At 43.7% G+C, this 24,233-nt stretch overlaps 1 protein-coding gene and 1 pseudogene across 8 annotated transcripts in view; one reads left to right on the top strand and one right to left on the bottom strand.

Moving 5' to 3' along the window:
- Nucleotides 1-24,233, bottom strand: part of Usp48 (ubiquitin specific peptidase 48) — a 67,087-nt gene that overhangs the window by 4,620 nt on the left and 38,234 nt on the right. For 4 of the 8 annotated variants that reach the window (XM_015999280.3, XM_006980856.4, XM_042272122.2 and 1 more), the window contains exons 17-27: nt 22,673-22,797; nt 22,346-22,468; nt 21,883-21,944; nt 20,854-20,964; nt 19,296-19,349; nt 18,366-18,490; nt 17,992-18,098; nt 16,678-16,782; nt 11,117-11,272; nt 4,004-4,129; nt 1,217-1,265 (exon numbers count right to left, since the gene is read on the bottom strand). The exons of 1 other annotated variant lie outside the window; for it this stretch is intronic. In XM_015999280.3, the coding sequence (XP_015854766.1) occupies nt 1,217-1,265; nt 4,004-4,129; nt 11,117-11,272; nt 16,678-16,782; nt 17,992-18,098; nt 18,366-18,490; nt 19,296-19,349; nt 20,854-20,964; nt 21,883-21,944; nt 22,346-22,468; nt 22,673-22,797 (1,143 nt within the window). The remainder of the gene's footprint in view (nt 1-1,216; nt 1,266-4,003; nt 4,130-11,116; nt 11,273-16,677; nt 16,783-17,991; nt 18,099-18,365; nt 18,491-19,295; nt 19,350-20,853; nt 20,965-21,882; nt 21,945-22,345; nt 22,469-22,672; nt 22,798-24,233) is intronic. 3 more of the 8 variants (XM_006980857.4, XM_006980859.4, XR_013049407.1) reach the window with 2 other exon arrangements.
- On the top strand, nt 7,341-10,801 carry LOC121827104 (ubiquitin-like protein 5 pseudogene; annotated as a pseudogene).

The following is a 24,233-nucleotide window of genomic DNA, read 5'->3' as shown; positions in this document are numbered from 1 at the left end:
CTCGTACTTCCTGTTCCCATGCCTGGTCCCAGTAACTTCCTTCTTATTCTACCAACCCTTTAATAGTCCATCCCTGCATAGCATGCTGGCAGGAAACTTCAGAGGCTCTCTGTAGGTTTAAGAGCCATCAGGCATGTGAGCAGACTTGGTCACCTGAAGTTCCCACCTCGATCCAGGCAAAGCATCACTAGATTCTTCACTATGGCGCACCCTTAGACAATCAGGTTTTATTCCTATGAATTCTCCCCCCACCCCCCACAAATGTCCCTTACTTCTATATGTTCTAGCTACCCATTTATCTGTAGTTTCTGTTTAGTTCATATGAAAAGTTCGGTTATATAGCCCAAACTGGCTTGAGGTTGCCAAGTGCCGGGACTGCAGGCGTGTGCCACTATGCCAGCTGTTTGTACGCCATCCTTGAGCTTTCCAGTGCGTCCTACATTATTCTTTCTTAGCTTGTTCAATGGCACCCCTTGTTTTCATGTTCTTAGTTTGGTCCTTCGCTGTCATGTGACTCTAGCTGCATATATTGAAGCTATGAAGTGTAAAACTAACACACTTCTAAAAGCTCCATCACAGGGCGCCAGTAGAGTCAAAACCATCTCAGGAGATGACCTAGGAAACTGACTTTCTTGTGTTGGCTTGTTTCCCTGGAGAGGGATACCCTGGCCTAACTAGGCAGGTTGCTGGCACTGGCGCAAACGGAGGGCCAAGGGGCCGCCCTTCCGTTTGGTGCGGACAGGCCTTGTTACAGCCCCTCCAGTGCTAACTCGACCCATCTCCTAGAGCTACAGCTGAGGAACCCGATGCACCAGGGGTGACACAGATGTGCTGTGACTGAGTGGCAAGCGAGCGAGCGAGCGAGCGAGCGAGCGAGGACAACGTGGTGCAGTTGTGTGACTGCTTCTCACACGGGCGTCCACCCTCGAGTCGCAGGGCCCCTGCTCCTGTGTGGGTCTCACTTCCTCTTTCTTTACCTCTTTCCTCCCCGGCCTCACCTGTTTGTTTCCTCATGTTAATAAACAATGACTGTTCCCCCTGCTTTCCATTTCCAAACCCTTACCCCATACTATGACAAACACTGGGAAATTCTACCTGAAGAGCATGCAGTAGCTCTTTTTCAAAGTTAAAAGTAAAGCCCGGGGCTCTTCAGCTTCTGTCTATAACCCCATATCCAAAGCTCATCACCAAGTCCTGAAAGAAAACTGGTCTTTACCTTGCATGACATCATCCATTGCAGCATAGTCTGCAATTGGCTCATCAGCCTAGAAAACAAACAGAGACAATTCAGAGCGACATGGAAGGAGGGGGTCCATGGTTCCAATACCGGTCCCAAAGACTGTCCCATACCTTTCTACTCAGTCCTAGCCTTGGAAAAGTAAAGTGGTACTCCCAGTCTACAGAGGGATTTTTACTTGGAAAAGACGGACCTGTCTTGGCTGGAACAAGCTCAGATCCATCCCTCGGGGCCAGCAGCTGGGCCGGCTCCTTCAGCAGGAGTCTGGTTCACAGGTGGCTGAGGGACAAGGTTCCTCACCCATTCAGTGCTGCCTAGCTTTGTACAAACAACAGGCACTGGGCAGGAAGAGGCCATGCTCAAACTTACCAAATGCCCTGCCAACTCTAGATGGCTTTGGCATTCTGTGTAAGCAGAGCACTGCGTTCTTCCCCCTAAAGTCACAAAACATGCCCACCCAGGACAGCAATCTTTGGGATTATTCTACCACACAATGCACTGTGATTGGCACAGCAGGGTCCTTCTAGCCACGAAGAAATGAAGCAAAGGGAAGGCACAAAGTAATAAGCCCTTGGGAGGGAGAAGATCAAGACTCCTTCTCTAAAACACATCCAACACCTGCTAAATTCAAGGCCAATTTCCATCCTGGAAGGCCATTTCCACCACTCTACCGGGGTTTCCTTTGTGACAGAACCGTGGACCTCAGCACTCCTCTCTTCCTTACCAGCATGTACAGGGTGTCGCTAATTCCAAAACCCAAAATTTTCTTTCTGAGCTTGTATGAGGATGTCTGGAGTACAAAATTCCCATACCCAAACTCCTTTCATGGGCCACAGGTACAACACTAAAAATTACCTCCAGGCAATGTATATGGGGTATGTATGAAACATACCTCATTACATGTATGCAAATATTTCAAAAGTCCAAGATCTCTGGCACTAAGCACTTCAGACAAGGGACCCTCAGTCTGCTGTGGATATCGTTCTGTATAAATAAAACACTGATTGGCCAGTGGCCAGGCAAGAATTAGGTGGGACAAGGAGAGGAGAATTCTGGGAAGTGGAAGGCTGAGTGAGGGAGACTCTGCCAGCCGCTGCCATGACAAGTAGCATGTGAAGATAAGCCACAAGCCACATGGCAAGATATAGATTTATAGAAATGGATTAATTTAAGATGTAAGAACTAGATAGCTAGAAGCCTGAGCCATTAGGCCAAACAGTTCACACAATATAAGTCTTTGTGTTTACTTGGTTGGGTCTGAGCGGCTGTGGGATTTGTCCTGACTGTGGCCAGGCAGGAAACTCTAGCTACATCAGTCCACGCCTCTGAAGCAGTACATAAGTGGAGGCCACTCCACTGTGCTATACTCACTGTGTCTAGGGCTATCTAATGATCTCACAAGAAGTCCTACTCTCCTCAATGAGATTTTCATAATTTTGTGTCCTGGCTAGTCTTTCGGCAACTTAACACAAACCAGAATTACATGGGAAGATGAACCTCACTTGACAAAAACAGCTCCATCAGCTAGGCCTTTAAGGAAATCTGAGGGACGCGTAATTAAAGACTGATATGGGTGGTGCTGTCCCTGGGCAAGTGCTCCTGGGTAGTACAAGTAAGCAGACGTAACTAAGCATGGCACACATCTCTGATCCCAGCACTCCAGAGGTAACAGTAGACCTGTGAGTCCCAGGCCAGTCAGCACTACATGGTGAGACCCTGTCTGGCTGGATAGGACATGAAGTCTAAGCCACCACCGCTTCGGCCACTAGGCGCCGGCCTCTAGCTCCTGCGACTCCTTCGTGATAGACTACAACTGTAAGCGGAAATAAATCCTCATTCCCAAGCTGCCTTTGTGGTCATGGTGTTTAACACAGCAATAGAAATCTAATAACATCTTGTTAAAACGACAGAAGGAATTGTAAGTATCGACAGTCAGCAGTCCCTATCTTTGGCTCTTTCTCAAAGAGGGGAAGCACTGCAAAGAAGCCACACTTTTGAACCCCCCCCCCTTTTTTTCCCGGTTTTAAAGGGTAAACTCTGCATCCAGCTAGTCCAAAACAAAACAATCCAGGCACAGTGGTGCATGGCTGGAATCCTAGCACCCAGGAGGCTAAGGCAGAAGGCCAACCTAGGCTATATAGACCCTGTCTCAAAACAAGAACAAAATAAGCAAACTGAAAGGAATGTGTGTACACAGGGCAAGTAAAACAGAACGCAAGAAAGGAGGAGGGGGGCTGGAAAATCATAAAAATCACAAGAATCATAACCAGAGACCAGATCATTGAGTGTGGTGGTTCCTGGGCTGACAGTCAGTCCTGGTGCTGACCCAAGCTCAAGCCTTCCCTGCCTGAGTGAAATCAAAAACAGTTCTATGGTCTGTAGAAGCTGGTTTCTTCTCAGAGACAATCAACCTGGAGGCATCAGGTGGGGATAATGATGTTCTTCACAAGGCTGTCTATCTTAACTTTCTATAGCACAGACACCAAGCCACATAAAGATCCAGAGAGGACCAAGACGAGATTTCTCACTTTGTCTTTAGGGTACAGGAAGCAGTAGATCACCACAGCCTATGACGATTCACGAGGAAATGTGCTGACCTCCCCTCAGACTCTAACAGAGCTGGATAATAATCATAATGGAGCCAAAGCTCCCAGCCACTGAGAACCCCTGCCCTTCAAGACTTGCGTTCCTTCACCACTGGACATGTTCACTAACCAGGGATGCAGCTCTGAAACCTGAGGCCACAGCTGGACAGCCGTTACTCACCTTTAGTAAAATGACAGATTCAGGAATGACGCCGAGGGTACCAAGGGTGGCACAGTCATCATTTAAAATCTTTCCATCAATTGACAAATTCTGGTCAAAGGGAGCGACTGAAAATGCATGCATGATCTGTGGCGATACAAAAGAAACAAAGTCTATACAAAGAACATCACTGAGCCCTCTAACACCCTGGAAAACATAAAACAGATTGGAAAAACCACAGGGGGAAAAAATAAAAATCAAAAGGCCCCAAAGTACAAAAGCAGCCAGCCCACTTGCTGCATTGCTAGAGATTGTCCCTAGGAGGCTGAGCCTTAGGAGCTCAGAACAGAGACAATTATACATTCAGGTCACTTGTTTCAGTGTCCTGTTGCCTCCCCAAGTCTATCAGATGGAGCTCAAAGGTAGGGCTATGTTGTCTGCCCCCACACTTCATCAAGATCACCCCATTCCCAAGCTGCCCTACATCATTTCATAAGCAAGTACATGTTGTCACTCAAAACCATTTCCATGAACTAGTCCACTTAGTATGAATGCTCATTTAAAAACATTTTTAGTCTTGAGTTGTCTGGTACCTATAAGCCCATTTATAGAGGAGTTAAAGCATGAGGACTTTCTGAATGTAGGAGTTCCAGGCTGGCTTGAGACCCCACCCCCCCATTTCAAAACAATGAAACACTCACACACACACACATCAAAACAAAACAAAAAATAAATATGGACATTTTAAGTTTCTTTTTGTTTCTTAAGACAGGGTTTCTCTGTGTAGTCCTAGCAGTCCTGTAACTTTCTCTATAGACCAGGCAGGCCTTGAACTCAGAGATCCGCCTGCCTCTGCCTCCTGAGTGCTGGGGTTAAAGTTGTGCTCCACCACTGCTCAGCTACATTTTTCACTCTTTAGCAAGAAGCTTGAATTGTGTCATTCAGACTGAGAACTGTCATATATTCTTAGACTCACTCAGTGTTGAGTATCTGAAAACCAAAATATAATTTTAGGAGGGCCACATGCTTTACCCCAAGGTTGGCCAAGTAACAAAAGTCAAACACATTCCAAAACACTGACACGTTCCTTCAATATCTTTTCAGATTCAGTAAGTCTAAAGAGAATTTAAGCCAGGCTTCATGGGGTAAGTCTTTATTTCCAGCCACATGGGAGGCTTAGGATCAAGATGAAGACCAACCAGCCAGTGTAATTGAGATTCTGTCTCAGTGATAGCACATTCATCAAGTATGTCAAGGCCCTGGGTTCAATTCCTGAAATCACAAAATAATTAATAATGGTTTCAATTATTTCTGGATAATAATTACACCCAGAGGGTAGAGGGAAGTCTTGAAAAGGCACTCAGACACCAACAGTGACACTGTTTCTATTCTTTTGTTCTGTTTTTTCTGAGACAGTGTTTCTCTGTAGCTTTGGTGCCTGTCCAGGCTGACCTTGAACTCAGAGATCCACCTGCCTCTGCGTCCCATGTGCTGGGAGGTACCACCACCACCCAGCTCTGTTTCTATTCTTAACAGGAAAGGTAATTTTAATAATATTCACTTAAAATTTATAATCAAGTTATTTATTTTGACTTAGGGTCTTACTATGTATAGACCTAAATGTCCTGGAACTCACTATATAGATATGCTTCCATCCAACTGTCAGAGATCCACCTACCTCTGCTGAGATGAAAGGAATGCATTATCATACTCAGCCAAGACATACCCTTCAAATGTATTCTTTAACACCCCATCTTAATACACTGTCATCCAGCTTTCATGCTTTCTTCTCCATAGAGGCAGAAATATGGGCCATCTGTACAAAATCAGTCCCTAGCTCCCTGTGCAGCAACCAAGGGCTGGTGTGATGCTTACCACAGCAGTGACTTTAATACAGCCTACAGACAGAAACCCTGGCCAGGTAAGAATGCTACCTGAACTTCTCTCCCAGAGATGCCGTGGGCATGGCACTGCCAGTGATCTTCCTGAAGCAGCAAGCTCTTTCCTACCTTTCTACTGTGACAGATAAGCAGACAAGGCTAACTCTGCCAACTAGCACACCAACATGGAATAGGTACATGAGCACATCCAGCAGAGTTCAATGGAGGTAGGTGATACTGACTTCATACGGGGAAGGTCACATTCATTCCCCTCAACATCAGACTGCTTCTTCATATCCTGAAATATTCCCACCATGAGCTGGGACGAGCACCAAATCCCTTGAGACAGCAGTACCATCTCTGAGGGGTTAACACACTTACTACCTACAGACAAAGACATGTAAGTGTGTTCAACAATGAATGTAGCATTCATTAAGTGAGCACATGATAGGCACTGTGCTAGATACTAAAAATATACTCTAGAACAAGCCCTCCTTCCAGCAAGTCTCCAGGATAGGTGGTACAACAGTCCTTATGGGGTGACACAATGTATATATATGCAGGCTCTCTCACAACACAGGGGGAGAGACAGTCAATTCTACCACAAGGGCTGAGGTAATGTGGCACAGAGGAAGTGCTGGGAGAAGAGACAAATCAAGACAGGGTCCACGGAAAACAGCTGCCCAGCTGCGTGGGCCAGCACAGGGCCCAAGTGTCAGCACCCAGTGCGGGGGGCCTGGCGGGGGCCTGGCTTCCTAACTGTGGCGGTCCAACAGCAGAGCATGCTGCCAGACTCCCACGATCCACATTACTAAGGCAGGGAAGTGCAGGAGCTTCGGCCACTTCATCCTTTGCCCAAACACTGCCCCTTCTGAAGGGCCGATGACATATAACATCTCTGGGGAAGTCCACTTGGCACTGGACTTAGCATGAGTTAGGATTGGATCTGATTATTTGTTCAGAAAACCAAACCAACAGTAGAGAAGCATTACTAAATTATTGGATGAACAATAACTACACAAAACAACTTTTTTTTTAAATTTCTTTTCAAGATGTACATATTTTATGTGTATGAGTCTGGTACCTGCATGAATGTTAGGTTCTAAGCAAAAGCATATGGTAAAGCACCTACAACCATGGGCTGACACTGTGGCACAGTGCCACCCAATTCACCTACAGCAGTGTGCCCAAAGGAAAAGCTCCTTCCTACATTAGAAAATAAAGTGCAAACCTTTTTTAAAAAAGCACCTACCACCAACGGAGAGCTACATGCAGGCCCACAGCGCTGAGGCAGGAGGGTCACGGCTGCTCTTAAAGCCACTACTGAGCAGCAAGAGGAAATTCCAGCCCACCACCCTTTCTTTCAGTCCTGTTTGATTCACAGCACTCTTTGAAACAAGACTGGGAGATGAGAGGAAATGCCACAAAGAAATTAAATAGCGTGTGTGTGTGGGGTTCATCTGAACAGCGGTTCATCCATGCAGGTAAGACTCTCGCGGGTGGAGATGTTATTTCTGCTGCCTTCTGATTTATTCTTCAAAAACAGTGATCCATAATAAGAGCAGCACAGGCTTTTAGAAGCATCCTTGTCCACAGGGGCTCTTTTTGTAATTTAAAGGGATTGAATGCTCGAGGTTTACCACTGACAGGCAGAAAACCGGTGATGGAAACAAGCCTTCTCAGATGTAAAGGGCACAACAACAGAGGAAGATATTATGCCAACACATTTATTTTCAGAACAGTGGGTTCAATCAAGGGAAATGCTGTTCTTAGGACAATCTGGGACACATAACACCCTCAAAGGAAGCCTGTACTTTTGCCTCAATTACGATGATAAATATCAGCAAGAAAACGGCATAGCCATGAAGGCCGCCACATGAAGGCAGCAGACAGGGAAGCGTGGTCAACTTTGGAGACCCAGCAGTGACTCAAACCACAGGGGCCAGATTGTTTTTCCTGGACATCTTGAATTTATCAGCTCTTTCTGCCAAGGGCTTGAGACATACCATTGCAACACACACTTAGGGAACTTTTACTGATACCAAGAAGTGATACCATCACAAAGAATCTTGGGTAATTGCCTGTGTTAAATTACCTTATGGATTTGCAAGTGAGTCTATGTAAGGAGCATTTAAACAACAATTTGGAAAACACTACTGTATAAAAAAGAGGTAATGATGACTTAAGACCTAGAAAACGGGTCCAGTGAGATGAATGGGGGTAAAGGAAATTTCCGCCAAGCCTGATGACCCAAGTTTGATCCCTGAGATACACATGGTAGAAGAGAACCAACTCTCATGAATGGTCCTTTGACCACAAGTGCACCACAGCACACGTGCCCATATACATATCCACATACAAAATAAATACATACAAAAAATAAACATATTCATACACAAAACAAATAAGTAAAGAAATATATAGATGTGAAAACATTCTAGCAAGTAGGTAATATGTTACTTGCTAGAAAACCAGAGGCATAGGCAGGAGGGTTATTTATTCTAAGTTTGATTTCAGTCAGTCTGACCAACATAGGATAGGCAGGAGTAAAAATAAAACAAACCAACAGTAGGAACAGAGGTATTAACAGACACTCTTCTTACAGAGACTCACAGTTGCCTGTAAATCCAGATTCAAGGGATCCCTTACCCCTCTGAATTCCTTAGGGACTGAGACATATACACAAATATGTGGAGTGCTGCCTGGTTTTGTCAACTTGACACAAGCTAGAATCATTTGAAAAGAGGTAAACTCAATTCAGAAAATGCACCCATAAGACCGGGCTTTTTCTTTGTGAGTGATGGGGCCATCACTGGGCTGGCAGTCCTATGTTCTATCCGAAAGGGAGCTGAGCAAGGTAGCAAGCAGCACTCCTCCATGGTTTCTCCATCAGCTCCTGTTTCCAGGTTCCAGCCCTGCTAGAGTGCCTGTCCCGACTTTCTGCAGTGATAGACACATTGTGGGAGTGGAAGGTGAATGAACCCCGTCCTCCCGAGTTGTTTTATCATGACATTTCATCACAGCAATAGTAACCCAAAATAGGACAGCTGGTGAGATGGCTCAAGCCAGTAAAGACGCTCACCATGTCTTATCGTCTGCGTTAAATCCTAGTACATGACTCAAGAAGAGAACGAATTCCCCTAGAGGAAAAACTGTCCTCTAACTTCTACCATACAGACCCACATGCACACAAAAGCAGCAAGCAAATGTAAACAATGGCAAAATGTTTTTGTACAAGTTTGAGGCTCCAAGTTTGATCATCAGAATCCACATTTAAAATGTGGGTGTGGGGTCTGGAGAGATGGCTCAGCACTTGTTACTCTTGCAGAGGACCGGGAAATTTCCAGCACCCACATGGAAACCCAAAATTGTCTATAACTCCTTTGGGCTTCTGCATGTACTTGGTGCATATGTAAAAACTCAGAAACACACACATATAAACATAAATTAATTCTGAGTGGGCTGGAGAGATGGCTCAGCAGTTAATAGCATGTTATCCTTTTTGCGGAGGACCTGAGTTTGGTACCCAGCATGCATGTTGAGCAGCTAACAACTGCCTCTTATGGACTCTACAGGCATTTATACTCACACGTACACACAGTCACATATAATTAAAAAATAATTTAAAAAACTACAAGTATGGTAGTGTATACTTGTAATCCCAGTGCTGGGAAGACAGGGAAAGGTGGATTACTGGAGCTCTGCTGGTGAGCTGGCCTAGCCCTATAGTCTCAAAAACGACATAGGCCCTTGAGATGGCTCAGTATGCAAAGACACCCACTGTTACATGGTATAGTTGACCATACCTTTGGTCCCCAATCTCAGGAGGCAGAGGCAGGCAGATCTGTGAGCTCAAGCAAGCCTCATCTGCACAGTGAGTTGCAGGCCAGCTAGGTTTATGTACTGACGCACTGTCTCAAAAACATATATACATACATACATAAAGCCCTAACAACAACAACAACAACAAAAAAAAAAAAACCAAAGTTGAGTTTGATCCCTGGAACTCAGGTAAAGATATCTTCTAATCTCCACATATGCACCAGGGCGCTGTTCTCTTATCACCCTCATTATATACAAAACATAGACACATACCCCAATAAAATTTTAGATTCGGTAGCTAAGAGTACTTGATGTTCTTGCAGAGGACCCAAGTTCAAATCCTAGCACCCACATGGTGATTCAAAGCCATCTCTAACTCCATTAGAGACATGGTTTTCTCTTCTCTTCAAGCACCTATGCGGTCCACATGCAAGCAAAACATTCCTACACTAATATATAAATCTAAAAAAATAAATAAATAAGATGGGGGAGGGGCCAAGGCGGACAGTTGCTGACCTTTGGTGGCCACACTTGAGTGCACGGACACATTCCTACGGAAACACAACAGCGAGAACAACAACGAGCTTCTGACCGTGCTAACGAAGAGCTCCCGTGTTGTCTGGTTCCCCGTGGCAACCTACTCACACTCCTTTAAGTGCGCAAACACCAGCCACCAAAGAACAATTATTCTAGAAGAACCTGAGATTCAGATGGAGTAACAAGCTCTCTCGAGGCCTCCCACTTGAACACGTTCGTGTTCATATGGCTACTTGCACATAAAGACATTGGTTACCGTGAAAACTAAGTCTTTATTTTTTGTTTTTGTGTTTTTTAGTTCCAGCTAAGATTAAGGTAGATTGTAAGAACCCTCTGGGAAAGATGGTCTATGTCAAGTGCAACACTGTTAACACCATGGGCGACCTAAAGAAACTGACAGCACCCCAAATGGACACTTGCTGCATCAAGGTCAGAAGTCCTGTCTCAATGCTCCTAACAAAAAAAGTGGTACATGCTCTTTAAGGAGCATGTTGTGTCTCTAGGATCTTATGGGATCAGTGCCAGGATGGATCTGGAACTTCACTACCAACAGAGAGGAATACTTAGATGCCCTTTATAAATTAGCATGAATGGTCAGGCATGTGTGTACATGCCTTTTTAATCCCATCACTGAGGAGACAGAGGCAGGCAGATCTAGTTCCAGGACAGCCATGGCTACACACACACACACACACACACACACACACACACACAAAACCATCATGAAAAAACAAAAACCAACCAACCAAACAAACAAAAATCACATTAATAAGATTAGTTAGTTAGCTTGGGGGAACAAAAAAAGCCCTCTCGCTGGCTGACTCCACGAGCAGGCAGGTTAGTGAAGTCTCGGCCGGGAAAGAATGGTAGCTATATAACATCCACTTCCTCTCACCTGAATCTTCAGTTCCTTTAACGTCTGATTGGCTGACACCAGCAGTGCCTTCTCCCCTCGCACCTTTCTGTGCCTCGTGCTCCGCCGGATGACCTGCTTCTGGTAGGCCACGTAGCCCTGTTGAGACGTCTTCTGCCGCTTGGCACCTCCATTGCTCTGCAATAAGATTCCCAAGAGAAAACCTGTTTGGGATGTTCTTCAGCAAACAGAAGCTAGATACAACTTGAAACCCTCTGACCACCAACACAGTGAGTCCAAGACTCTACAGAGACTAGTAGCTTCACATACAGTGTGTGTGTGTGTGGGGGGGGGGGGGAAATTAACTTTAAGGTGGTGCATGCCTTTAATCCCAGCCAGGCAGATCTCTGAGTTCGAGGCCAGCCTGGTCTACAGAGCAAGTTCCAGGACAGGCAACAAAACTACACAGAGAAATCCTGTCTCGAAAAACAAAACAAAAAAAGGAAGGAAGGAAGGAAGGAAGGAGAGAGAAAGAGAAAGAGAGAGAGAAAGGAAAGGAAGGAAGGAAGGAAGGAAGGAAGGAAGGAAGGAAGGAGAGAGAGAGAGAGAGAGAGAGAGAGAGAGAAAGAGAGAAAGAAAGAGAGAAAGAAAGAAAGATTAATTTTAACTGCCTCTAAGTAATTTAAATGTTTGGTATAAGAAACATTTAAAAGAAAGTTTCACCTCCAACCAAGGCAACAATAAATTACCAGTTGTGGTGACCTTCCTCTAGTCCTAGCACTTGAGAGGTAAGAAAGGGATTCTGAAGGCCAGCTTAGGGCTATACAAGGCCTGGGGCTGGGAAATGGCCATCACTGCCAAGCCTGACATTTAATATATTTCATCTAGCTCTCTTGCTGCCTCCCACTTGAAGGCAAGTGTGTATGCGCACAGAGCTAAATATCATTTGCATGAGGAGACATCGGCTATTTATTGTTCCAGTTAAGAGGTTGTCACCACAATGATCAAGGCAATTTGCAACAACCATCTGGTTATTCCCCAGGACCCACACAGTACAAGGTGAGAACCAACTCCTGCAAAATGTCTGACTGATCTCAACTGCATCCACACATATACACAAAATAAAACAAATGCATTAAAAAGTTGAAGTTAACCAAAAACAAAACACAAGCCAATAAATTGAAATTACAGGACTCTGTAAATAAATTCTAAGTTGTTTTATACATTTTCTTCTGGGAGGGTCAGCTAGTCTCCAGCTCCCTGTCTCACTGGATGCCCTTGACCCCAAACAACCCTCCTGTTTCCACCTCCAAGTGATGAGATTAAATCAGCATGCCATTCTGTCAAGTTTATGGGACTGGGGATAAAAAGCAGAACTCCTGCATGCAAGGCAAGCATACTGCCAACTCAGCCACATCTCTGACCCCTTCTTTTGAGAATGATATAGAAGTAAATACCAACTAAATTAAAAAATCAAACTAAAAACAAGACACTGTGCTTGAGTCATATCAGTGGTGGTGAGAGGAAAACTGCTTCAACTATAAAATAGTCTTGTGAAAACTGTGAAAAATAAGCATAAACCAATGCTCAGGCCCAACTTGCAATTTATAGAAATGTATAGACAAAATAGTTAAGAAAAAAAAAAAAAACCTTGTCTAGATCGAAATCACCCAACGTCACCCAGACCATGCCAGTTTGATTAATCTGAGGTTGAGAGGGAGTTGGTGGACACAGGGAATGATGCCAGCTAGCTTCTCTGAAGCACACTATAAGCATCTCACTGGAAGCTGTGTTTACCTCTGGAATACACAGAATCAAGTATTTACAACATCATGATATTGTAACTGACCTGAACATTCACAGGAGGAGTACAGGCCTATATATGGGTATATGACACGGGCGGTACCAGTCTTCAGAAAAGAGAACAGCGAGGGGCCAAATGTTCTAGAACATTTTTTTGGGTCTGTTTTGAAAGTGTCTCATTATGTAGGTCTGCCTTGAACTTGTTATGTACTCCTAGCAGTGGGTGAGCTTGTCTTCCCATAGCTGGGCTTAATATGTGGTGGTTCTCTACTTACGAACGCCTCAGAGGCTAACAAGAAGTCAAGTTTGCCTGCTACAATGAAAGTGGGATTTTACAAAATGTCTTTTCTCTGGTTTAATTATATCTGGATAAGATAACTGCAGCTTTCCTCTGGCTACCAAGATGTCACTGAGTGTCAATTGGAGTGAAAAGGGGTGCTGGGGCCACTGTGAACACATGTGCTTTGCACAGTCTTAGCAAGGACCTGGTCTCAAAAAGCTGGTCACTAGCAAGGCTCTGCCCACTCTCAGTCTGAGCTTCCACACCCATGAATGTGATTCTAAGATTCAAAAGAAAAAGATTTCAGTGTTGAAATCTGCATCCAAGGTGAATACTCGATTCAACTGTGAAAGAGGGGTTATCTACAGACAGATGATATCTACTGCATAAACTCAAACTTACCTCATGCCTCACCCAGCAACTAACATCTTTTCAAATTGATTTTATGAGGATCTAAAAGCTTTTCCTGGAATTATTTTTCTTTAACTCATCTAAACCCACTAAACCCAGCACACTGGTTGTTGTTGTTCTTCCAGCCACTGGTTTTAAAGGCTTTCAGTTACCTAAGTGATATCCACTGAGTGTATCATTAACCTGAATTTTAGATAACATGGGGAGAACTGGGTTGATCTGGCTTAGAGAGGGAAGGGGATTTGCTCAACTCCATTAAGGAGCACTAAGGCCTCCATTTATGGCATGAATTTACGGCAGTGCAGCCATCCACACCACGTTCTGAGAAAAAAAAGGGGGGCGGGGAGGAGACATTCTGAAGATACTAGGTATCCCTAGGGACTAGTTACCATGCTCTAAACAGAGGGTTAGTATTGAGATCCCCACCCTGCTCTAAACCAAAAGTATTTAAAACATTCTAGAGTATTACAATATCCAAACATGGAGAAGGGAGATGGAAGAAAATTATAATGTGTACAAAATAATTATGGCGTAAAAAGCAATGTTCTCCAACATTCTGCATCATCATATTTATACACGTGAAATCTGTTGCTATCCACAACTGAGACAGAAATTCCACGTCCACCTGAAACATTGCTGTGGTCATGACCACAGTGAATAAAACGGGATGTGCATAGAAACAGTCTGCCTTTCAAAGTCTGAATCACATGGAAATGTGGAATTTGCTAAACAGCTCTTAGGCGGAAAAGTAAAGCTGGAAACAAAGAGCAAAGTTAGGTCTGCATTAGAGCCAGGCAGAGTGGCCATACCAGCAGCCCCAGTGCTCTGGAAACCAAACAAGACAACTATGGGATCAAGGCCAACCTTAGTTACGTGGCACATGCAGGGCCAGCAAGACTGTGTCTCCAAAAGGAGAACAGAGACAAAGAAAACTTGACTCCTTCATCACAGGAGACATGACAGCAGACACCAACACAGATCTTAATAGGGCAAGAGGGCACCTCAGTTAGAAAACTCTCAAACTGAACCCAGCATTACCACAGAATGCAAAGCCACCAGCCACCAAGCTTAACAAAGGAAACTAAAATGGGCCCGCCCACTGTCAGAGGGTGGGCCTAAAACTGTGGTTTTCTTCCTTCTTTGTTCTGTTTTTTTTTTTTTTTTAAGGTTACAGATTCCAACAAGGCATGGATAACAAATACTGGCATATCCTTCCACACACTGGGTAACTATAAGCAACATTTACCTTGAGGCAACCAAGACTTTAAGACTATAATTTATTTATATTATATGTGAGTGCTCTGCATACATACCTGCATGCCAAAAGAGGGGCATCAGGTTCTATTAAACATGGTTGTAAGCTACCATGTGGGTGCTGGGAATTGAACTTAGGACCTCTGAAACAACAGCCAGTGCTCTTAACCACTGAGTCACCTCTATCCCAACTGGAGATATTAAGAATAAAGCAGCTGCCAGTCAGTGGTGGCACACGCCTTTAATCACAGAACTCTAGATTTAGAGGCAGGTGGATCTCTAGTTTGAGGCCAGCTTGGTCTATAAGTGAGTTCCAGGACAGCCAGGGCTACACAGAGAAGCTCTGTCTCGAAAAAACTGAAACTCAAGCAGCAGTGTGTGTGTGTGTGTGTGTGTGTGTGTGTGTGTGTGTGTGTGTGTGTGTGTGTGTGTGTGTGTGTGAGACAGACTAGCAAGTCCAGAGACCGTTCTGCGATGAAGAAGGCAGAGACCATTCCAACAGGGGTGGAGCAGAGTGTAATCCAACTACTCTCTTAGGATAAAGATACTAAAAGACAAACATCAAGTAGAAATAAATCCCAAGGTTTTTAAAGGATGTGGGAGCACACACATTAAACGCAGCAGAGGCAGAGGGAGGATTAGAGGCCCAGGAGAGGGAGGGGCAGAGGAAGACAAGAATCTCATAAAATTTGAACCCAGTCCAGCCAGGGACACAATGTAAACCCCTGTTAAAAAAAGAAAAAGAATAAGGAGGGAGGAGGGAGGAGTACGGCTGACGGTGAGGTGTGGCAGCTGCAGAGATGACTGGGGTAAAAAAGCACTTACTGTTCTTCTAGGACCCACAACTGGTTCCCAGCATATTACTAAGAGGCTCACAACCACTTGCAACTCCAGTTCCATGGATCCAGTGCTCTCTTCAGGCCTCTGTGGGTACCGGCACTCACATGGTGCATAAGTATATGCACTCAAAAATATACATACACATAGCTTTCTTAAAATGTATACAGTGTTCTATAGAATATAAAAGGAACACAGTCATCTGTTTTCCAGAAGCCAGAAGCTCATCCACATTTCCATCCATACTTTCTGTTAGAATAGTTTTCTACACATTAGAAGAAATTTTAACAGGAGCCACCCTTTGGGCTTTGTTTTGAAACAGTCTTGGTTCACAGAGCAAGCTCCAGCACAGCCAGGGCTACACAGAGAAATACTGTATTTAAAAAAAACAAAACAAAACAAAACAAAACTCCAAAACTCCCATAATTACGCATCGTACCAAGATATGCATGTGTCCTGTTTCAGTATTCTGCCCAAAGTGGCCTTAAAGTCCCAGGTGGACAATCCTACTACAGCCTCCTGGGTGGTCTTAGTCACTGCCTCGTTCAGCACTTTTTGTTTATTTGCTTGTTTTGAGACAGGGTAGACCTGTTCTGGAACTCTTCTAAGTAGACTAGGCTGGCCTCAGACACACAGATATCCACTTGCTTCTACCTCCAGAAAGAATGTTCCACCATATGCACCACCATAGCCACCACACCTAGCTACTTTCTTAAATGAATTCTGGAGGGTATGTAGTCTTTGTGTGTGTGTGTGTGTGTGTGTGTGTGTGTGTGTGTGTGTGTGTGTGTGTGTGTGTGTGTGAGAGAGAGAGAGAGAGAGAGAGAGAGAGAGAGAGACAGAGACAGAGAGACAGAGAGACAGAGAGAGAGATTGGAAATTAGGAGAGCTGCAGCATGCTACAAAACCTAAAGAAGACAAAATTTCAGGACAAGTGAAAAGAGGACCCAGAACAATATCCCAAACCAGGAAGAGATGCCTGGAGTGAAAGGTGGAATAATTGAGCTTCAATGCGTACTTGATTAAAGTCCGGGTCTTTCTCTCCATCTGGCTTAGCTTCTTCCTTGTCCTCTTCTGTCTCGGAACTACTCACATTCAACTCCGGAGCTGAGTCTTTCATCACCTGAATGCACGGGGAGCAGAGAGAAGTGTGTCAGGCCCTGGGGGAGCATGCGGTAGGGTGGGGCTTTGGATCCGTGGGATGTGGTTGGACTGGGAACCAGGACCACCTTCCTTGCTCTTTAACTTCTTGTAGCCTAACCCTGTGGCCTCGCCACCTCTTTCTTCATTCATTTATTTATTTACTTTTCCGAGGTAGGCGTCTCACTATTCTATCTCTCGATGTAGACCAGGCTGGCCTTGAACTCTGCTGGGATTAAAGGTGTGCTTTACACTACAACCTGGCTGAGTTTTATTTTTAATTCTGTATTTGTATTTATTTGTGTGTGTGTGTGTGTGTGTGTGTGTGTGTGTGTGTGTGTGTGTGTGTGTGCTTGCACGCCTCAGATGCAACAAACATCAAATCTCCTAGAACTGGAGTTACAGGTTGTGACATAGAAACTGAGAAGCAGACAGAAAAAAGGCTCTTCTACATAACACCGTAGACACGGCTACTAATTTCAAATTAAACACTGGCTGCTACATAAATGGGCTGAAGGTGAAAAGGTTTAAGGAGGGGAGGGGAGATGCTTATATCATGTTCCTTTTTTCAGCAATGTTTGGAAATAAAGCCTTTTTTTTTTTTTTTTAAATCTGTAAAGTAGAACTCTACACCTTTAATGCATAATTTGGAAGGTAGCATTCTAAAATAATGTGCTTAGTAACTAACTGCCTTTAATTCTCTAAACCCTGGAATCCACGGACAGACTTTCATGCTTTATTCTCAGTCAACAGTGTTCTGAAGTCACACCTTCCAATTTCTCCCGCCCTTCAGACCAATGCTGAAGCCCAGTCTGGCTCTCCCTCTCCTATGCTCCCAACTCTACTACCACCTCGTCTAAAGCCAACAGACAGAGCGATTTAAGATTTATTTATTATGTAAACAGTGTTCTGTCTGCATGTGTGCCTCCACACCAGACAGAAGAGGGTACCAATTTTCACTACAGATGGCTGTGAGCCACCATGTGGTTGCTGGGAATTGAACTCAGAACCTCTGGAAGAGCAGCCAGTGCTCTTAACTACTGAGCTACCTCTCCAGCAAAACAGCAATTTTTTTAAACGAGAAGTCAGACACACTGGAAATTCTCCTACTCTTTTCAACTGTCCAAGTGCAACTCTTACTGGGCAGATTTGATGGCCTACCTTTCCTAGTCATTGCCACAAGAACTGGTACCTTTTTGTTGTCCACAACTTTGTGGACATAGATGGTAGCTTGGGTATATTCTCGAAGGTCCCTCTGCTGCTGGCATAGCAGGCCTTCTCTGCAATCTGGACAGAGATCTAGAAAAGAGTAGAGCAGAAGCAACCCACATCAGGAACTACACATTGTATTCAGTAATTGATGTGCTGGGCTGCATGCAAATGATGAGGAAATCTGTGTACTGTCTGTAACTAAATGTTCAGATGATGACAGCTCACAAGTCTGCCAGAAGCATCTGAGCTGCTCTATAATAGTCAACATTAATTGAGTACTGATGGACCCTCCCCTTCCCCCTTTGAAACTGTCAACATTTAATGAAAGAAACCAAAAGCAATATGAAAACTTACTAGGCTCAGAAATATACTGTGTTTCAGAAGAGTCTCCCACTTGAATTCTTGTGATTTTAATTACTTTATCCACAACAAAGAGCTTTTGAATCATTTGCCATTCACTGGGCCATATGAGAGCTATACTGTGCAAAAAAAAAACAAACAAAAAACAAAAAACAAAAACCAAATATGCCTTAAGACACGAGGAGATTGATAGAGCAAAGACCCTACAACAAAATCAATACCACCGACAATTTACAGCAAATTAACAGGAGGGGAAACTCATCAAATCCAGTGGTACTTTATGAACAGGTTTGATATGAATCAACACTCATAAGCTGAATAAAAGTCAGACACAGAAGAATATGTACAGGATAAAGCCGTCTATAGAAAACGCATTAAATATACAATATAATTAAAAGTGCAATACATTCAACTTTGCACACATTAATCCTGGTTTGAGTTTAAGCCAAAGTCTCAAGATGTGGCTGAGGTTGGCCCAGAAATTATGATTGTCCTGCCTACGTTTCAGTATGCATCTTTTAATAGGATGATGTTCTGAGACAGAGGACTAAATTTTGATAATAGTTACTGCAAGACAGAAAGAGAAGAAAATGGCAATAAGAAAGAAGGAAATGAAGTACTTAGGGCCTTGAAATTGTACTTGAGTTTTCTAATTGATTGCTGGATTATGGTTATGCACCACCACACCTGGATGATGTAGTGCTGGGTATCATCCCAGTTTCTGCCATGTGCTACACCAGCACTCTAGTGACTCAGCTCCATCCCCAGCTAAAAACATACAGTTTCTAAATGTCTAATGGTCATAATTGGCAACACAGTAACAGAAGGAGTGAGTTCCTTTAAATGACCTTCAAACATTTAAATATATATATGGAAACTATAGTCCAGCATCATCCCAGGGGATTTTTTAATTCTGATATTTACTTATTATGTGCTGCAGGGGGCCAGCCTCCTTCTCTTCTCTCTAAAGGTTGACAGCTGTAGAAAAAGACAACTATTAGGTGTGTGCAAAAGCAACTACGGTTTTTGCATTGCTGAAACTGCCATTTGATATGAGGAAACATTTTTAATTAATGTGGTAATGTCATACATCATTTGAATGTACATTTCTTCACTTTGTATTTTGCTAATGACTTGTTATCAATTTTATGTTTATTTTATACTATGGAAATGATGTTACACAAAAAAACAAACTCAAGCAATTTTCTTTTTATGGGTCCTAAAGCACCAGAGAAAACTTCCAATAATAAAACATAGCATTTGTTCAACGAACTGCTAAGAACGTACAGTGCAGTGGAAATTCAAAAGGAATTAAGAGCCCTGAAAGTGAGTACAGTAGCTGGCTGTCGGTTGTTGACAAGGAAGGACTCACTCACTGAGGTTGACCCTTCTGAGTAGTCAGAAGATGCCAAAGAATTCAATGAACTCAGTGTGGACTATTATTCTGCTATTTGAAGCAAACTGGAAAGTTGAAAAGGCTGGGTGATTGGGTGCCTTGTAAAGAGGGAGTGGGGGTGGGGGGGATGAGTGACTTTGTATTATTCTATCTTATTTTATGCAATGAAGATTCATTTCTCAATCCAATTGTGATGTGCAACAAAATGTGGACTGTTTATGACAATTAGTAACAACCAGTTCAATGGCTAGTCTGAGAAATTTCAAAGCAAAATCTGCACTAAAAAGTCTGGTCACTGATGTCTGGTGCTGGTCTGATCCACTGCAGCTTCTGAATGCTGACAAAACCATCAGAACACACTCAGCAAATCAATGAGACCCACCAACAACTGCTGCTGCAACACCCACAGCCAGGATCAGTCAACAGAAAGGGCCGAGCTATCCATAATCCCAACCACACAACTTCAAAAGCTCAATCAACAAACAGGGCCGGCATCCAACAATTTCAACTGATTTCTGGCCGAATGACTCCCACTCTCTTTCATGCACCTTCACTTTTGTGGCAAAGAAACCCTTCCACTACCAGTAGGATGCAGAAAATGCTTTCTAAGAGTAAATTAAATCCTGAAGCACAGAGTTTTAGACTACTGGAAGACTTCTCATTGGTAAAAAACATTTGTAATAGTTCCTAAATAGATTAATAAAGATGTTAATAAAGATTAATTTCAGTCTGAAACTGCAATTCCTTTTGCACGAACCTAATACAACCAAGACTTCGCTGATTATGTAACTGGGAATGAAGTTGATATTGAGACTGTCTGACCGCTGGAAACCAGCAAAGGAAAAGGTCCAGGCAACAGGCTGATAGCGGGAGAATAAAGGACATGGACAAACTTCCCCGGGTGGCTGCGTATCCTGCCTGAAAAAGTTGTCATTTTAAAGACAAGTGTCCAGTCATAGGTCACATTTAGAAGGAATACAGTGAAGTAGTTCAGCACATTCCCAACAGACTTCCACGCTAGACAAGAACCCCCTAACCACACTTTATTACTGGGGACAGACAGCCACGCCAAGAGAAGAAACTCACAGTTTCGAATCTTCTTTGGTGAGGGAAGGAAATGTAAACATGAGTCCTCCATGCGGACACAGAAGGGCAGTGTTTCCAATGGATGACACAGGAGTAGACCTTGCAGGCTTTCTATTTAAACAAGACAGGAGGTAAATGAAGAGATATCTTTATTATTTATTTATTTATTTATTTGTTTGTTTGTTTATTTCTCTCTCTCTCTTTTTTTGGTATTTGTTTTTTGAGACAGGGTCTTACTATTTAATTTTGGCTGGCCTGGAATTTTGTAGACAAGGCCTGACTTGCCTCAAAATCAGAGATTTCCCTGCCCTATCTCCCAAGTGTTGGGATTTCTGTACCACCATGCCTGGAGAGATATTAATTTGGGGGGAAAAGTTTTCATGTGTGCATGGGGGTGAAGATAACATGCTTCATATGTGGACAGGAACATGTGTGTAACTGGTACTCCTCCTCAGTGTGTGAAAACCCAAGGCTGATATCAGGAAGTCTTCACAACTTTCCCCTAGCCTCACCTATATGGTCTGGTCAACTAGCAAACTGACTCTGGAGACACCCAGGCTCTGCCTTCTGAGAATTGCATTACAGATGGGCCTCCATTTGCTTGGATTCAGCAAATCAAAGACTTAGGCCATATGTTCTTATGCCGTGTATTTCCATAGACAGCAACATTTTATTTATTTAGGGTCTCACTGTGTAGCTCTGGCTGTCCTGGAACTCACACTTTAGGCCAGACTGTCCTCAGACTCAGAGATCCGCTGCCTCTGCCTCCCAAGTGCTGGGACTAAAAGCTTGCACCACTACACCAGGCTCCACAGCGTTTCTGTTAAATAATAATTTTAATCTAGAGATACATATAAATGGATATTACTAATTAATGTTTTGGGTTTAGTTATGTACCTTGATTCAAAAGGAAAATCTGTGTATGCCAGGAAAAAGTAATCAAGAACGCACCATGAAGAGAACCCACGCAAATTTCAAAATGACCAGAGTCAACCCACAGAGAGGTAAGAAAGAAATTTCTATTTCTACCTAACAAACTTGCGCCATTCATCTAGAAAGAAGTGTGACACAATATAGAGAACGTCCGTATCCTGGAAACAAAAAGAAAAAACACAATGGGTTACTTTCATCTTCACCCCTCCCCCTGAAACTTAAGGGGATTTTCTCTTTCAAATTCAAATCATCCTGGAACTCACTAAGTAGCACAGGTTCGTTCTCTCCTCAAACTCAGAATCACAATTTTCCTGCAGCCTCCCATGCAGCTGGAGCTACCATACCCAGGGTGAAGCACACTGTTTTCAACACAAAGCCCTTGTGGATTTAATAGTGTTTCCCCCATTAAAGTTGTGCAATAAAATGGAAATGGTGAGCTGGTGTATCTCCCAATTAGGAAACAAACTGAACAGAACAGAGCTGGGATGCTCTGAGACACATTTGACTGAGGCCTTTAGAGTTGTGGGACTTTTTTTCCTCTCTGTGGCAATCACGGTACCTCTGGCCAGTTACTGAGACACGGTCTGTTTTTGTCCTGGAACAAATTCGGGAGTGAGGTCTTCTGTTCGTTTGCGATCATTTTATGTAAGGCTTCATTTTCTTCCCCTTCTCGTTCCAAAATCTGAAAACATGGAAGCAATACAGCAGGTTTCCCCCCACGTACACACACCCCTATACACACACACCCCTATACACACACACCCCTATACACACACACACACACACACACACACACACACACACACACACACACACACACACACACACACACACACACGTTCCCAAGGAGGAGCATGCCATTCCCACAGATGTCAGGGCCGTGTACCTTGCATTGTGAGCAGCACTCTTTGTAACTTGGGAACTCAGGAGCCTTTGGGAAGTACTGCCGCAGTTTGCTCCAAGCCTCTTGAGAAACGAGCCTCCTTTCATTTTCAGATATGCTTAACCCCCCTAAATTAAGAGAAAAAATTTACTTAAAAACAAGGATAAAAGTCCACATCTATTTCTTAAACATTTTAAAAGTATATATTACTTATTTATTTATGTGTGTGCCTGTGTGGATGTGCCATAGCACATGTGTACAGATCACAAAAACTTACAGGAGTCAGTTCTCTACTTCTACCTTGTGGGTCTTTGGGGTCAGGCTCAATCCCAAGCACCTTTGCTCAGAGCCACATCCTTCTCTAATCCCTGTTCTCTATCCTCTGGAGAGTAAGTGCTCTTTTCCTTTTGCTTAGAAACCTTTGGTTCATTTGAGTTTCAGCACTGGCTCCAGCTGCACTGCCAGCATGAGCACACACAGGCTAACACACATGCTAAATGTTTAATTTCATTGTTCTTCAGGCTGCCACCCACTTTAGGATCTGAGCCACTCCCTCACCCCCCACAGGGGTTAGGAGCACTTCAGCTTCACCCACACACAAAGCTCCTAATTCCCTTAAAAGACTTTGCTTGACTTCTAAAAGCATCTTGCAATGTATGGACCTCAGACTTCTCTCTTTAAATTAAAGTTAAGCAATAAGGCAATATCCTGACTAGTCTACACCCTTGCCATTCAACCTCCGACCCTGATCCCTATGTGCAATTGGTTTGGGCTTTTTTTTTTTTTTTTTTTTTTTACATTTTCTTTTATGTGTTTGGCTGCTTTGCCTGCATCTATGTCTGTGCACACATGGGTGCCTGATGCCGATGGAAGGCAGAAGAAGGCAATCAGTGCTCTTAACCTCTGAGCTATCTCTCCGACCCATCTGGCTTCCTTGGAGCAAGATGTTATCCATGTGACTCAGGATGGCCCTTTAACTTCCTGTGCTGGGATGACAGGTGTGGGATATCGCTCATCCTGCAATTACTTTTGAAAAATCCTCCAGATGTTCAAATATCAAAAGGACAAGGGAAGAATACTGGACATGGCCACTCTGCCATTACCCTGATGTCAGGAGGGCTATGATCAGAACCACAGTAATTTCAGTGAGCCTCCTGGTTTTACTGTTCATTCACATACAGTCACCTTATCAGGGACATTTCCCGGACTTACTTGTTTTGTTTTGTTTTGTTTCCAGATATTTCAAAGTACAACAAGAGTGAAGCGGGATGACTGACATGGGTCTCACTCAGAAACTCACATGAAAGCTGCTTTCACACCCAGTCACCAGGCGCCTACAGATGTGTTTGTTACCAGCAATGCAGCCACATTCAGTCAAGAGGGGAATGCACTGGAGCAGCACAGCACTGAGTAACAAAGCTGTCTTTGCCATGCCCAGGACTAATAACACAAAAGTAATCTTTTTGAAGTAACTCTACCCCTCCATGCTTCTGGTCCTTTGAATATCTCAAGGAATATCTTAAGCAAAGTGTGGCCAGGCAGATCTCTGAGTTCAAGGCCAGAC

Source organism: Peromyscus maniculatus, chromosome 2, assembly GCF_049852395.1.
Source record: "Peromyscus maniculatus bairdii isolate BWxNUB_F1_BW_parent chromosome 2, HU_Pman_BW_mat_3.1, whole genome shotgun sequence".
NCBI classification, from domain to species: Eukaryota; Metazoa; Chordata; class Mammalia; order Rodentia; family Cricetidae; genus Peromyscus; species Peromyscus maniculatus.
Note: the sequence above shows the minus strand (reverse complement) of the source record. Positions and strands in the feature narration are given on the sequence as shown.